This window comes from Anarrhichthys ocellatus, unplaced genomic scaffold, assembly GCF_004355925.1.
Source record: "Anarrhichthys ocellatus isolate YVR2014 unplaced genomic scaffold, GSC_Weel_1.0 scaffold44, whole genome shotgun sequence".
NCBI lineage: Eukaryota > Metazoa > Chordata > Actinopteri > Perciformes > Anarhichadidae > Anarrhichthys > Anarrhichthys ocellatus.
Window position 1 is genome coordinate 1,079,911 of NW_022280074.1, and position 16,195 is coordinate 1,096,105.

At 41.2% G+C, this 16,195-nt stretch overlaps 1 protein-coding gene across 6 annotated transcripts in view; it reads left to right on the top strand.

Moving 5' to 3' along the window:
• cfap74 (cilia and flagella associated protein 74) overlaps positions 1 to 14,593 on the top strand; it is a 60,688-nt gene extending 46,095 nt beyond the window's left edge. For 4 of the 6 annotated variants that reach the window (XM_031868700.1, XM_031868704.1, XM_031868703.1 and 1 more), the window contains exons 24-39: positions 410 to 583; positions 1,714 to 1,847; positions 1,994 to 2,270; positions 3,433 to 3,567; positions 3,878 to 4,011; positions 4,501 to 4,635; positions 6,627 to 6,736; positions 6,831 to 6,886; positions 7,658 to 7,777; positions 7,980 to 8,135; positions 8,317 to 8,455; positions 8,779 to 8,933; positions 9,137 to 9,269; positions 11,086 to 11,222; positions 11,442 to 11,576; positions 11,887 to 14,593. In XM_031868700.1, coding sequence (XP_031724560.1) covers positions 410 to 583; positions 1,714 to 1,847; positions 1,994 to 2,270; positions 3,433 to 3,567; positions 3,878 to 4,011; positions 4,501 to 4,635; positions 6,627 to 6,736; positions 6,831 to 6,886; positions 7,658 to 7,777; positions 7,980 to 8,135; positions 8,317 to 8,455; positions 8,779 to 8,933; positions 9,137 to 9,269; positions 11,086 to 11,222; positions 11,442 to 11,576; positions 11,887 to 11,991 — 2,235 coding nt within the window. In that variant the 3' untranslated portion in view covers positions 11,992 to 14,593. Of the gene's footprint in view, positions 1 to 409; positions 584 to 1,713; positions 1,848 to 1,993; positions 2,271 to 3,432; positions 3,568 to 3,877; positions 4,012 to 4,500; positions 4,636 to 6,626; positions 6,737 to 6,830; positions 6,887 to 7,657; positions 7,831 to 7,979; positions 8,136 to 8,316; positions 8,456 to 8,778; positions 8,934 to 9,136; positions 9,270 to 11,085; positions 11,223 to 11,441; positions 11,577 to 11,886 lie in introns of those variants that run through there. The other 2 variants (XM_031868705.1, XM_031868706.1) reach the window with 2 other exon arrangements.
• The last annotated feature ends 1,602 nt before the right edge of the window (positions 14,594 to 16,195 follow it).

Consider the following 16,195-nt stretch of genomic DNA (forward strand, 5'->3'; position numbering starts at 1 on the left):
TATGTGTATATATGTGTATGTATATATATGTGTATATATGTGTATGTATATATATGTGTATGTATATATATGTGTATATATATATGTGTATATATATGTGTGTATATATATGTGTATATATATATGTATGTATATGTATGTATGTATATATGTATGTATATGTATGTATATATGTATGTATATATATATATATGTATGTATATGTATAAAAGAAGCATCTTTCCATGCTAGTCCTGTGTTCATGTTGTCGCAGTCTTTCTTCTACTTAATGTTTTCTTCTTCAATCTGCATATAAAAATGTTTGATTAAGTATAAAAGGTGACACCCATCCTGATCCTTATTATTATTATTGTTATGTTGAAGCTCATTTGTCTTCGTTGGCGTTGATGCTTCGTGTCTGTGCGTTCAGGTGAAGCCGGTCCATTTTACAGTCCACGCAGTTGTGACCTCCTCAGACCTGCAGTTCGACCGGACTGAGGTGGACTTCGGCTTCTGTTCCATTCACCGGTCGGTCAAGAGCAGCGTTCGCCTCACCAACCTGTCCCTGCTGCCTCAGGACTTTGGCTTCCTGGGTGTTCCAGAGGTACTGCAGGAGTAACAACAACTTCTAGGGCGTTAGTTTGCGGTGCTGTGAACGCCTTATCTTCTGTCATGTGTTACTGTGTTTGTGAAGTACAGTTGCTTGGATCCATACAAGCAGAAACTAACCCAGATACTGTTAGTCAATGAGAATAATGTTTTTGTCAGTTCTGCATCACTAGATGGTGTCAGATGTGTAGGAGACTCATATTTAGTCATTGAAATAAATAGGACCTTCACTGTTCACCGTTTTTCAGCTTCTCCCTTAATTTCACAGGTTTCTCATTTTGTTGAGAGTTGCTCTTTTCGTTCAACCCCTTTAATATAATCGTGAAGATTTCAGACCTGGTTGATTTGGCGTTCCCATGCAGTTACCGTGGCAACAGCAAATGCAGTTTTAGCACCACAGCAAACACTCGTTGAGGAGCTACTTTGGTTAAAAATACAACAAAAACAATACCAGTTGGCTGTTTTAATGTGAGGCAGCTCTCATACGTGTCAAGAAAGTGAATAATAAACAGGGAGACTGTTGTCAATGAGACAAAGTTATGTTGGATTTCAGGCAAACACTGTTTGCTGTGAATCCCACATGTTCAAGTATGCAATCTGAATCCCACGCGGGAACGGCGTACTCCGCCACTAATAATAGAACAACTATCCTTATGTGCCCTGCCAATTTTGGGGTTTGTTAATTTTCCGGTTTTGACTCTTGACTTCCGGGTTAACAGCGCTGTTAATAGCACTGACCTAATTAGCGCTGCCATACAAATAGCGCCCTTTGTTTGTCAGGCTGCTGCAGAAGAAAGTCTCTCATTTTCTTCCAGCTCTGGCAGTTCTTAAAGTTGTACGTTCTAGCCTCCCTAGTGTACAACTGTTCAGATATTTGCTGAAGTGGAGGCACCACAAGCAGCAGATGTAAATCCACAATAAACAACACATCCTCACTTCCCATGCAAACAGGAAGTTAAAAGACAAAATGACAGAGTTCGAGCACTTCCTTGTTGCTAAAACATATGTGGTCAGTCGAGAGATGATTAGTGAATGTAAGTACATTGAATGGCTGTTGCCTAAGAAATATCAGGGTTATAACTGTAAATTGTAAATTTGTGTTGTTCTTGTTCTCTCACACTACAGTTTATTGAGCTCCAGCCTGATGATGGCTTTGGCACTCTGCTCCCACAAGAGACCCTGGAGATAGATCTGATGTTCAGTGCCAACAAGGCCAAAGAGTACCATTTCCAGCTCAGCTGCAAATCAGGAATTAACAGGTCATCTTTTTGAATCTTGCATTGTGTGTGAATGGAATGGATTTGATTTATAACACCAGTATATCCATGATTGTTATCATGGTATTTGATTCAATACTTTGTTCATATTTATAATAACCAAACAATCTATTTGTATTTGTCCATAGAGATTTCCCTCTGTCATGCCGAGCGGTGGGTGTCTGCCCTCCACTGCAGCTCTCCCATTCTCTGGTTCAGTTTGGGGCCACAGCGGTAGGCGACCTCTCCACTGCCGTGCTTTACCTGATCAACCTTCAAACCAACCATAACCAGTCCAAACAACCAGTCCCTCCAGTGGTCAAGGACACCGTGGCTCCTGTAGCGCCCAGGCTGTTCTCCTTCAGCCTGCCCGAGGATTCAGACATCAGCATCACTCCTTCAGCGGGCGGCCTTCTGCCCGGAGAGGTGGAGTAGCACACCTCTTGTGGTTACAGGGGTATTAAAGGGCACGCCACCGTTTTTACACATAATCTGCAGGTTACTAGTCTTTTTAATGGGTTTCTTGTGATTCCCCCACATTTATGGAAGTGCAATACTAAATTGCTGGAGTTTAATATGGACCTGATCAAACCTGGCATGTTTTCAGCACTATCTAATAATATTAACTCGACCCCGTCCTCACCACCCGCTGTTTTAGTATTCCGGTGGAGCCAGATCTCCTGAAGTTGTGTTTCTCATTTTACGCGTGGCCAAAATCTAAATATTACATTGTTGCAAAGCCACGATTAAAGTTTTAGACTCTTAGTCCAAACTCTAAACTAATCAAAAATAGTTTGAGTTGAGTTTGTGAACATAACCTTTTATTTTGCTGTGTAAAGAAACCAAACCTGGGACTAGCTAAATACATTTTTACTTTGAATGACAATTTGCAACGAAGACATAATGATACCAGAGCAAAGTGGTGTGAGAGGAAAATCTTTATTTCAACCCAGTTATATCAGTTATACACAACTACAGCGACAAACAGCCATCATAGCTGCCATTGGCTCACAACAGATCCCTTCACAGTGTAGTGATGCACTCTACTGGACATCTGAAGGATGTGAACAAGTGCTTTTTTTAATTTTGCACTGTCAATGCTGCAATATCAATAAGTACAGAACATATTACAAAAAAGAAACAATGAATCTTAATGTTCATTTGGTGATTCATCTCAAAGTGTAGGTGTTTTAAGAAAATCATTGGAGTTTATTGTTTGGGTTGTGACTGGAATTAGAAATCCTCTTTTCTGACAGTGGAAAACTTTCTTCAAGGCTCTGTTTATAGAAACATTCAAACTGCGTAACAGAGGCATGCTGGGAGAAATCCAGTGAATATTCTGCAATTGGAAAACGGGGATTATCGTCCACGCTAGGAGACTGCCCAAAACTAATTCAGACCTCTGCTTCGTAATAGCAGAGGCTTAAATAGAAAAAACGCCGGTGAGGAAGAGCACTGGAATCTGAACGCCACTTTAAAGTTCCCTGTAAATGTGTATAATACAAGGCGTAGTGATAACCGGTGTTACTGCTGGACCCTCTAAATCTGAGAAATTCCTGACACGATACCAATCTCTCCACTCACATAGAGATGTCTGGTCCAAGTGACGTTCAGACCCAGACTGTCAGACCAAGACATCAAAGAGGAGGCGCTGCGTCTCCTCCAGCGAGCCAAGTCGCTCCGTGAGAAGGAGCTGGAGAGGAACAGACACGCTGAACACGAGGTGCAACTACACACACACACACACACACACACACACACACACACACACACACCTACTCAGGGTCAGCCTGTGCTGCCGCAGGTGCTTTAAATGTGAACTCATCCTCACCAGCTTACTGACTTTTTTTTTTTTTTTTCCTCACTTTCATGAACATGCTGGTGTTTGTACAGAATGTAGACGCTACATTTGTCTAACCTCTGAACCCATCAATCAACTTTGTGTGTGTGTGCGTGTGCGTGCGTGCGTGCGTGCGTGCGTGTGTATGTGTGTGTGTGTGTGTGCGCGCGCGCGCTCGTGTGTGGGCTGTGAGGCTAAAAAGGAGGTCCCAGTGGAAACCGGTAAACAGAAGAAGACATCTCTGACTCCAAAGAGCAGCAAGGCGTCAGATGGCCCAAACTCAGACCAACTCACTGAATCACCAAGTCCTGCCGACATACAGCCATGGTGGGAGGTTTTCATTTCAACAAAGACTGATTGATTTTGTCATCAATGATGTTGTTCGCTTTGTACCACAAAATTACTTTGGAAAACATGTCCTGGACTGAAATGCCAATGAAGCAAATATTCATTTGTAAATATTCTATAACCAAATATCTAAGAAATGTACTGCAAAATTTTTTGAAACATCTTTCATGTTCTGCCTGAAGGCTTCTTTGTATCGGAGAGTAATTAATAACTTGGACAGAAGTCTGAGATCCAACAGCACTGAAATAAGAAAAATGCAAAGCTTTCCCTTAAACATTTCCTTCTTCTTTCGGTGCTCAAGTGATTTCATTAGTATTGACATTTCTTTGTCATTTGCGGTGATCACACCATACTCCCAGTATTATCTCAACAGAGCTGGAAAAGTCTGAGGAAAACTGTTTTTTATTGTGCTTACATGGAGGAGATGCTGTTGATTGGTTTCATTGTGCCGAGTCTTTCTCTTTGAAGGTCAGAGCAGTATGAGGAGGCCAGGGCCTCTCTGCTGTACGCCTTCACTCAACACTACAGGGAGTGCACCGTTCCCTGCTTCGTGTCGGACGGAGGCCCCCCAGAGGACGACCGACAGGCCCGGCCGGCATGGAGGTAGCACTGAGTCTACAACATGTCACAACGCACAACTTGTGCTTTTGTGTTTTAAATACAAATATACAAATAAGCTTATTTCCCAAAAATGTAAATTATTCCTTTGAGGCCCTTAGCATTTTTAGCTGATATTATGTTTTAGTGGTGCACTTTCCAAAATTTTGAATAAACCTGAATCTCTCAGTGACCTGAGGGTCTGGGTGCCCATCAAGTAATGCTGTCTCGATCTCAATTGGGAATTCTGGCGCTACATTGCATTTCGAGCTTCCTTCCCGTAGTGAAGAAGATGTGTGGGATTGTGTGTGAAATGATCTTGTTGTTTGCTACGTAGCTTATTTTCTTCCTTTTAACGAATAGCCAAGACATCCGCTATAGTGGAAACATCTAGGCTGCCTGGAACAAAACATATCATCACTCTAACACTATGTGTATGGAAGACAGTACTGATAACCCAGTAAATCGAGGACGGACCGGTCATTTAGCATTAGCCGTGACAGCCACCATGATTGAAGGGGACTGGAGGAACTCACAGATTACAACAGGATTTTACCCATCTAGATAGGGCAAGAGTGTATCTGCACCCTTCCAAGTGACCAAGTGCAATCTGTACAAGGATGACCTATATATAAAGTTTAGAGTGTAAGACTGGATGTATGGTTGGGGCCTAGTCTTATTTTCCAGCTGATGACTCAGCCATCCTGTCTCCTTATAGTCTGCTCAAGTTATGATGTGCAGTACGACATTAAATTCAACTCTAAAAAGAGTGATTGCTAAAACCAAGGAGAGCCCGAAGCTAAATTTTCCTTTTGTTTATTTTTTTTTGTGGCAAGCCAAGCGCTAATTGTGGTGAACAAAGTGAGATATTTGGGTCACATCATCAGGAAGGATCTACGTGATGACGACGATGTGCGACGCCAGTCTTGCTGACTTTATGCACAAGCCGATATGTGTACAGATGATGTCCAAACGGCTCTCTCTCCAGGCCTGCTGTTGTCTCCGCTCCATTCAGCCCACGCAAAAAATGAAAAAGCTTCAGGTGGCATTTAATGATGCGTTTAGAATCTTGCTGAAGCTCCCGAGATAAACAAGTGCAAGTCACATGTTTGTGCCCAGTAATGTTTCCACCTTTCTTGCAGTATTAAATAAATAACAATTAACAGAGTGATTTTATTTACTGCAATGACTATACCTCTGTGTTGGTGTCCTCATTTTGTATTTATTTATATATATATTTTTTATATGGACCCATGTGTCTGAAATAAAGTTGAATTGAATATTCTGGCAGGTGAAAAGAATCCAGTGTCTATGACCTTTCTATGACAAATCAGTATGTAGGAGGGAGGTGTCCCATCTTGTGAGCTGGTATAACCTTTAAAAATCATCTTCAACCTCACATTGGGGAAACTAAAGAGGTGATCTTTGGCTTCAAGAGAGGGGAAGTTGGAAAGAAACGCTTGACTGGGAAACCTCTTTCTTCTTACCATAATCTCAGCATAAACGATACATTTCATGTGAAGCTATGGTGCCGTTTTACACAGCTAAGTGTCTGTATTGCGTCCATCGCAGTTTGGTGCGGTGACCTGGCCTCTGTTGAAACGAATGCATCTGGAAAAAAACAGACTGTATCCAAACTTGTCGTTTGTCCCTTCTGTCTCTTTCTTCTATTTATAACATCTGGTTTTATCCAGTGACTCTAAGTGTTGTAGAAAATGCCTTCCGGAAAGAAGAAAGAAAACACCTTTGGTTTAAATCTAAGCATTTCAAAAGAAGTAGTACACACCCTGAGGCTGTTCCACCTATGAATGGTAAACATTCTTTTTTGAACTATGAGCTCACCAAAGTGTGTTCCTTACAGCGTTTGTTGAAGTGGCATTAAAATGAACTCTGTGTTATCCTCAAGTATAAAGGATCTACGTCATATTAAGAAAACAAAGAACGGGAGTTCCGCATGCTCTTTATTTCACAGCTTGTCGTGTTCAATATCTCCACAGTCCCTTCAACACGCTGTACTTGAAGCTGCAGTGTCCTGCTGTACAGCCTCCTCTAGTGCTCATATCCAACAAGGGAAAGAATGTGGTCGACTTCCATCAGCTGGCAGTGGGTGAGTGATTCCGAAAGTTTTATCTTGCTTGATTCTTCTTCCCATACTGTTATGGTGTTATTGATGTTATTAATTGTGTGTCTTCTGTCTTTAGGAGAAAAAGTGATCAAGAGGTTTACAGTTCAGAACATTTCGAGGGAAGCTTTGGATGTATCCTGTCAAAACACAAACTCTTACAGATAACTAGAAAACTAAGAGTCATGTTGTCAACTGCTAATGTAAATATGTTGTTAATTCTTACAAAAACCCGCTTGATATCTGTAGAAATGTTTTTAACATACTTTATGAAAAACTGATGTGCACGTTCTATATCTTACAGGGACAGTTTACCTCAAAATCTGAAATACATATTTGTCCTCTTGCCTCTGGAAAGAGACATTGCTGTTAAGTTTTTCAAATGGTTTTTTTTTTGTTGGCGCTCTGAGCACCTCATGCCGAGTGCCATATAGTCCCATTATATCCAAGAGAAGACACACATCTCTACAGCCAATATCTCCAAAACGAGGCAACTCACACCAAAACAAGCTAGATTGATAGATAACGTCATCCTTTCACTATGGGAGGTTCTGTCAGCAAAATGAAAGTTACAATATCTCAAAACTTACCATGTTAGATGCATACTTACCCATAGTCTATTTATAAATGTACACCTATGAGATTAATCCGCGGAAAAAGTAATAATCCATCTATATATATATATATATATATATATATATATATATATATATATATATATATATTATACACATGGCACTCTTTGTACTAGTTATTTTCATGTCCACATATTAAGTACTTCAATTAAGTGTAGTGCGTCTTAATCCTAAATTGCCACTATTTTTATTATGGCAGATACTACTACTACAGATAATAATAATAATATGATCAACTGTTCACCACTGCTTTTCTTTGACTGTTTCCAAGCTGAGGCCGTCGGTGCTGGATGTACACGGTCCTTTTTCCCTTCTGAATGCTCTCAGACACATCAGACCCGGAGAAAAACACACTCTGGTTCTGGCCTTCTGTCCATCTCTGGAGAAAAAGGTCGGTAGAATTTTTCCATGAAGTGCTGCTTTTCACTTAAACTTAATAAACACGTGAGTATGTCACACTTTTCCCCGCTATGGAATGAATCCACTGATTTGTCCTCACCAGATTCAGTCATTGTGCCTCTCCATCTTCAAAGATTATGTAGTAACATTACCGATACTGAGCGACACTTTACCCACTCTCTACTGTTCTCTAGTACTGCGAGATTCTGGAGGTGTGCAGCCAGAAGATGACACTGGAGATGACTCTGTGTGGGGAGGGTCTGGTCCCTGCTGTCACCTCCTCCCACCCTGGAGGTCTCCTTGACTTTGGCTACGTGTTGGAGAAGGAGAGCACCTCGCACGTCCTGAAGGTCAGTCGACAGTGTGCTGATGGCAAAGAGAAGAAGCATGAGACCGTGATTACATCTTGTTAGTTTTGAAGATACTCTCAGATCCGTTCTTAAAACAGTCAGAATCAGACCTGGAGTGCTGTTTGTATGCACAGATTACCTTGAAGTTTGGAACTGACATTGTGTCCTGTTTTGCCTGCAGCTGCAGAACAGCTCAGCGGTGGCCGTGGGTTTTCGGGTGCTGCTGGCCAGCCTCTCTCCCTCAAGGCCTCAGGGTGGAGCTGACAGTGTGGCCTTCCTGCTGCGGACTTACACAGACTCTCAGGTCCAGCCCACTGTGGGTAAGAACAAATTAACACCGCAGGGATTCAGCAGGGAACCTGAAAACTTTAACTGCCAGAGATTTACATTCAGATGGGTGGGATAAACCTGAATAAATGAAAGGAGAAACAACAAATGCAAACAACTCCAGGACACATGAGTCTCACTGAGAGACACTTATATCATCATCAGATATATTTAACTCCCAATTAATTGATATCCACCACTGGTCGGGCTATAGTACTTTTTTTTGTCATTCTAATCAATGTGGAAGTCTTAATACTGTTCAACCTGAGCATCACAGCTATCATGGAAAGATGAGTATCTTTTGTATCTCGCATAGGAACCCAGAACCACGGTGGGCTGAGTGTGTTCAGTGTGGTGCCAGCAGAGGGCAGCATTGCTCCAGGACAGAGCCTGGACGTCGCCGTCACCTTTAAGCCCGACCACCCATCTGTCAACTATTCTGACAGACTGACCATAGAGCTCATGAATAAGGTCAGCACAACGCCACGCGCACAGAGACGTGGAGAACAGAACACTCAACTTGAACCTTGATCTTAATTACTGGTTTTGAAAGCATCACATGGTCCAGGCAAAATGCTGCCCTCCAAATGTGCTCATCAGACCATGTATGTCCTCCATTCACTCTGGTTTCCGTGACGAAACAACCTTAACACCGTGCCATTTCTGTCTCTCAGAGTAAAGTGTGTGTGGTGGATCTGAAGGGCGCAGCTTCTTCACACAACATGTATCTGTTTGGAGGAGACCTGCTGTCGGTGCCCATTGAATCCCTCCTCCCTCCACTGATAACCGGTCAACCTCACCTCACAGGTATTCTCTGCCTTCATGTCTTCCTCTGGGTTATCCACATCTGTTATAATGGACATGATGTAGTTTAATGGCATGTAGTCATTGCAGAAGGGATCAATAGTATCTATGGAAATGATCCATGGAAAGTGATTCAAGTTCAAGCATATTCTCAAAGATGCCCGAAGGCTCAAACCAGGCAGAGAAAATACAGACACTGACTATGTCTATGACTATGAATATGACTAATAACTCATTGCATAGTTTATGCCAGCAGGGGCAGGGTGTATGTCTTGTAGTAATCTATGCTAATCATAGGATGCTGACAGCCCATGTGCTTGTCACCAGCATTCAGATCATATTTCAGCACAAGATCCAAAATAGGCACATCTCCTAGACAAGGTTAATGTTCACTAAATCAAAGTGTTAGTTTTGCATTAAAATAACATCAGCAGTCAGAATAGGAAAAAATAAAACTGAAAAAAATGCTCTGAAAGCCTCCCATTGACACCCAGCAAAATGTGCGTATTTGTCCTATCCTTCTAAGCAGCCATTGGTTTTCATCAATTCCTATAAAGTGCAAATCAGCAGACTCTTTAAACTTGCTTGAACTGTGTAAGCCAACATACTGAACGTTTCTTTGGACTACCGTATATCTGCCCTTTTAAAGTAAAGATTCATTTGAAAAGGCTGCAGCACGAAAATCTAAAAATGTGTAGCATGTTCTACAAGTTCTACAAATGATTTATAGTTGGATTTGTTGGAACAAACAAATTAAATAAGTGAATGGAAGCCGAAGGATGTCTGGAATGGTAGAGATAAGACACTTCAACACTTCAACACGCTAGTAGCTCTGTGAGGCTGTACTTAGGCACAGCTAAATGCTAACGCTAGCATGCTAACATTTGTTAATTAGCGCTAAACACAAAGTACAGCTGGGGCTGATGGGAATGTCATTAGTTTTGCAAGTATTTAGAGCAAAGTATTGAACAAATGAAGATTTTGACCTAATGATCGTGTTATATGGATTAAACCTTAGTTGTTTCCTGTGAAGATGGAAGTTTATTTTGGAAAGACAGTATGCATGTAACAAGCGAAAACAGACTCATGTTGCTGGACTTTTGCAGGACAAACGCACGAAAAGTGAGGAGTAATTTTTCGTAAGATATCAATAAAACGGGGATGAATTTATATCATTGTATAAAGAGAGTGACATGAGAAGATCAATCTCATGTCTGTAAGTTAAATCAGCTATAATCACTCTTTTAAAGTGATTAGTGACTCGTCTAAAACATTTAAAAAAGGAATAACTTCAATAGAATCATTCTATACACTGTAGCTTCTTTACATTCTATTAGAATGTAAAGAAGCTACATTCTGATACAATGTAGCTTCTTTACATTCTATTAGAATGTAAAGAAGCTACATTATTACCTTTTCTTTTCTTTTCTTCCCACAAGAACGTAATTTTGTCAGGTTGATAAAAAAAATGTCACTTTACTTCCTGACATTATTGTTACTTTAAGAGGACCATGAATGTCTGTAATTTCATACAATTTCCATCCAGTAGTTGTTGAGATTTTTCAGTCCAGACCAATGTGGTGGACCGATCGACTAACAGACTAACAGTACTATTCCTAGAGCCATGCCGCCAGCATTGTCAACACGCGTTCCGATTTCTAAATCACTACTATCGTTTTTTGCTAAATGAGCTGGGTTGAAAATGAACCGTACCGGCGAATTCCATTGACTCTGGTCTGGTGGGCATTAAAGTGAAGTGAGCGTACGTAGCAAATGGGCTGAATCTTGCAAAACTCCTCATACGGTCCTCTCTGTCTAGCTGAGTCAGAGCTGATGGAGAAGCCCACCAACCCTGCCCTGGTGACCCTGCGGGCCGGCTACAGCGCAGGAGTATTCACACCTGCAGTGAGGGAGCTGCAGGTGGGCTGCATCCGCTCCCCACAGTCCATTAAGAAGGTACTGTGATGTCATCGGATATGGGTACTGCCAAATGTTTCATCAAGCGCATAAGCTATTTGAGGCAGGGGGGGGGGGATGGCATAAATATGCAGATGCAATATCTAATAGCTGTTTGTACTCCAAACCCACGTTTCAATGATAAGGATTGGTGTAGAGAAATAAAAAGGCAAATGTATCGATTTTGTCTTGAATGTCTTCTTTTCTCTGTTTCCCCAGAGTGGTGAGTTTCACTGGGATAACGTGGCGTCTCTGCAGCAGCTCGGCTTCAGTGTGGAGCCCAGTAAAGGCACCGTGGAGACGGGCCACAGACGCACCATCACTGTCACATGGACTCCCCACAGTGGATACAAGGTGAACACCATTGTTATCACTGTTACTGAATTGGGGGGGAAACAACCTTGACAGAGGAGGGTGCATTGAAATGTTTGCATAAATGTGTATCAATTTAAATTGATTTTTGTTGAACAGCTAATTTACTTACCATTAGAATTGAATCACTGGTCATTTTAATATAGAAATTGAATTTTAAGGTCATACATATTGACTTATACCAGTACCTTTTACAGCAATACCACCATCTTAACTCCTGTGTGTGTGTGTGTGTGTGTGTGTGTGTGTGTGTGTGTGTGTGTGTGTGTGTGTGTGTGTGTGTGTGTTTCAGCCCTATGAGGTAGTGCAGACATGTTTACCTCTTACCTTGAAGGGGAATGAGACGAATGTCTACAGAGTCACCCTGATGGCTTTGGTCTCCACCACAGCTGACTGACCTCTACAGTGTCTGGAGTGGCTGGCCAGTGTGCAATCTGCTCACACACACACACACACACTGAAAAAAAAGACATGTGATGTACTGTACATTTATGTGGCCAACAGTAACTGACAAATTGATTATTTATGAATTTAATCTAATTATTAAAGGTGGAATTGAAGTAAGAATTGTTCACAAATCTGATTTGAACCATATTATTCTACAGTGACTGTACAGCTTCCATGTTCCCCGGGTTAAGTTATGTTACCGGCCCATTTCTTTTCATGCACTTTGCTGTAACTTAATTCCACCACCAGGGGGTGTACATAATGCCAACTACGCAGCTGTGTCATATCATGGTTAAGGGTGTGTCAGCTGATGTAAGCAAGCAGATGTATACAGTAGGCTACATACTGTAGCGCTGCTGGCACTAGTGGAAGGAGGGGGGGGAGGGGATTTGCAAAGATTGATATAGATAATTTATGGTTAACCTTAGTTTGGGATAAAGGCCACTTGTGTACAATTAAAGCCTATTGATCAGGCATAGACTGACATATTGGTTTAGCACATCGGTGTTAATAGCAGAAGTTGGTGCTGTACGCTTGATTGCTCCAACAGTAATAGTGGAAGTATCAATAATAGAGGTACTAAACTTAGTAGTAGGCTGATGAGTCAAATTTCCAGCTCACATGTCTATTCAAAGTTGGTCTTGGATGAATGTTGTTATTAGATGAGGAAACAGTTGTGAAAGCATTCGGGCCGTCACACTGGAACAGGTTCCGTGGCAGCCTCGTTGAAGGGTTTTAGAACTTGTAGACAAAACTTACTGGCCGATAACTGATTGTGAATGAAGATCTAAATAGATTTCACCTGATTTTGAACATTAGGGAGATTACTTCGGTCGGTCGTACTCCCATCCAGAAGACCCGTGGACTGGGCCCAGGCCAGTACTGAACCAGATAGTTGCACTTACAAGTACCTGCCACTAGGAGCCCCCTAATGTCCCCACTGGTCCTCCACTAGTTATGGAATTCATGGAATTTCATGGAATTTAAAGTGCTGTGGTGTATTTGAAATAGTGAAAGTGAGGGAAGTTGACCTTCCACTCTGGGGAAAGTCACGCATTATCAGCGTATATTATCAAATACACGCTGTGTATTTGATAATACATAAACTCTTTTTAGCAACTAGTTTAGTAACAATATTCTGCACAAAATGTGAAAACATACCTGCACAGTTGTTTACAGTTCTTTTATTCTAAATGAACTTTCAAAAATGTTCTTTCTATACAGCTCACTGGATAACATTTGTTTTAAAAAAGACAGGAATTAAATAAACTTTAGTAAAGGAGGTATGTTTTGAGTATCTGATACTACTGAAATGTAGTGTTTCTAGATTTTTTTTAAATATTTATTTCTTTATGTTAACATAATTTAAAGAAAACATTTCATTTCCTTGGGGTGTTTTATATGCACTGTGTATTATATATGTTTGTTTTTTTAAATAAAATTAAACTTTTTGGTGCAATGACAAAATGTGTAAAAAGATCAAAAGGTGACAAATATTTTGTCAATGGTTATGAAATGTATAAACTACTCCTTCATATAGGCTTAGACCTTTCTAAAGCTAAAACAATAAAAAGGGGGCTTTGCACAGACCAAAATGTATTGATATTTATTCAAACATTAGACTCAGATCCTGTGATCGCTTTGCATATACATAACTGTGTCGTGAAACAATTCCAATCACATTGGACATTTAGGTGAACATTTCCCTTCAGATTATTTGATATAATGAATGATCCAGTCCTCACAACAGTACCAACGGACAATCTCTCTGATCCAGATCTTTTTTACAACATTGCTCTGTCACATTTTAATTGCTCATTCCAAAACTGGGCACTCACTTGCTAATCTCCTGACGGGTGTCCAACTCTATGTGAACCAGGCCCCTGTGCATGTGAACAGCAGATGTCAGTAATGCCTCCAAACGGACCAATAGGATCTGACCTCTCTCAGAGATACATGCTGTAAGCATTTATCAGAGATTGGAGGAGATTATGCTAAATCAGATTACTGTACCACAACCTGCCTATAAAAAGCAAGGTCATTATGAGCTTATCCTCGTGTAATGTCACTCGTATGAAACGTATGAGATCATATTAGGTAATATTTGTGTTGCCATTTTGCCTCTTTTTTTCTAATCTGATTTTCTCCTCTGATCTCTCGCTAATACTGTGAGATAGTGCTACTTACGATCCCTGCTCTGTATGTGTGTGTTTGTGTGTCTCTGGCCGCCTGAATACAACCCACTGAGTTAGTGAATGTGTCGTTATAAAATAATGCAGGAGATTAAAAAAAAGCTCATAAAAAGTAAACCTTCTTGGAGGCCTCGTCCGTGTGAAGTATTTCAATTACACACAATTACTAATTAAACATACAGAAGGCTGGTATATTCATTATTATCATGCCATTGATGCTATAAATATAATTAAGTCTTGTTTCTTACAGAATAAAATGGCCCAATTGTTGAAATCTCCTTTTTTTTAATGGTTTGCCTCCCGACGACCATCACTGTCTGACATAGTTTGACTACTTTATTTAGCGCAACTAAATCAGAGCATGTGTTGACACCAAAAGCACACATCGAGGAGGTGGATTGTTGTCTTTTTCCACTCTCCTCATCAACAGGCTCAAGGCAGACAGTAAGCATTCTCCCCTGGGTGGTCTGAAGGCTCCGCTGAAGCAGCTTCACAACACATGAATGCAGACAGGCCGGGGTGTATCCAGGGGCAACTGAGTCTCACCAGTATTAACCTGAGCAGATGAGTCCCGGTGGAAAGCCACACCCAGAACACACACACACACAGGGGCAGTGCAACACACAGTACCTATCTGTTTGTTTGTTTTTTTTAAATAAAGTTAAATTCTGGTTTCTAATCTACCACCAACATCTACTATTTCCTTACTCGATGCCGAAATGTGAGTGAATGAGTGGTTTTCACTCTCTTACTCTAATCCAAGTGTGCACACACTCCTCCATACAGTACTGTACAGTCAGTATAAGGAAGGTATCTCTTGCCAGTGATGTGTGGTTACAGAGCTGACCGTCCCACAGCAGATGCTTGTTCATACAGGATAGCTGGGCCAGTTTCCTCCTACAGGTTTGAGATTTAAAAAACTGGCAGGAGCACAACCGTGTGGTTATTGAAATGACTGAGACAGAAAATATACTGTATATCGACGAATGATTTTTATTTGGACACATGCTTATTCGGAGTGTATTTATCGACCATTTCGACTGCAACTTGGGACTGTCAGGAGACAACATGAAAAACAGATCTGGCACAAACAGTGCATCCCCAAATGCTGCAGCAGAGAGAAGAGCGCTCTCTCAGGAGCGGTTTTCATGCAAACCGTAGCTGATGATGCTTTTGTCTTCCCCCATCACACCAAGCCCCATACACACTTTGTTGTCCAGGCGGACGGCAAAGTGTTCCACGTCTCCAAGTAACGCCTTACCCCGCTGAGCATTATCCCCTCCTCTGAGCACTCTACCAAGACTGCTGGTGATAATGATCAACTCATCTCTGTCTCTGTGCTGCAGTGAGGGCCCACCCTCAAACACTCAGCGCAGGAGGTAAATCCCCACTGATTTCTGGTCTCGAACTCGGGCACATCAGTTCATACAAATAAAGTATGGCGAAGTTAATATCGCTTGTCAACAAAAACTTCCATTGCCAGCCTGTGTTGACAAATGTCTGGGGACAGTGGGAGCGACGAATGTATGAATGTATGAATTCAGTATGAATTATGTGACATGGATCATTAAACCATCCGTTTATATTAGATTTACTGTACATGTAGTAAAGGGTGTTTTGGATTCGTGCCTGCTGGCAGGAAAGAACATGCAGTGTTGTAGTCAAATTTGTGTCACAGTTGGTTTTGGTTTGCAAATGAGACTGTTATTGGCTTGAAGTAGCGGTTGTTGCACTGACATGAAAGTCATACATTGTGGTTGTTGTACCAACATAACAATCCCTTTTTTTAAAGTTCCCAAACTTGTTCATGTCACAGGTTCACAGAAAGCCAAAGGTCTCATGTGTAACATGGATTGGGATTTTATACTGTATATACTGGAGTATATACTGTGTGTGGAGAGATATGATTGGCAAAATACACTAGGATACAAAAGCAATTTGTTCCTAAATATTTAAATCAAT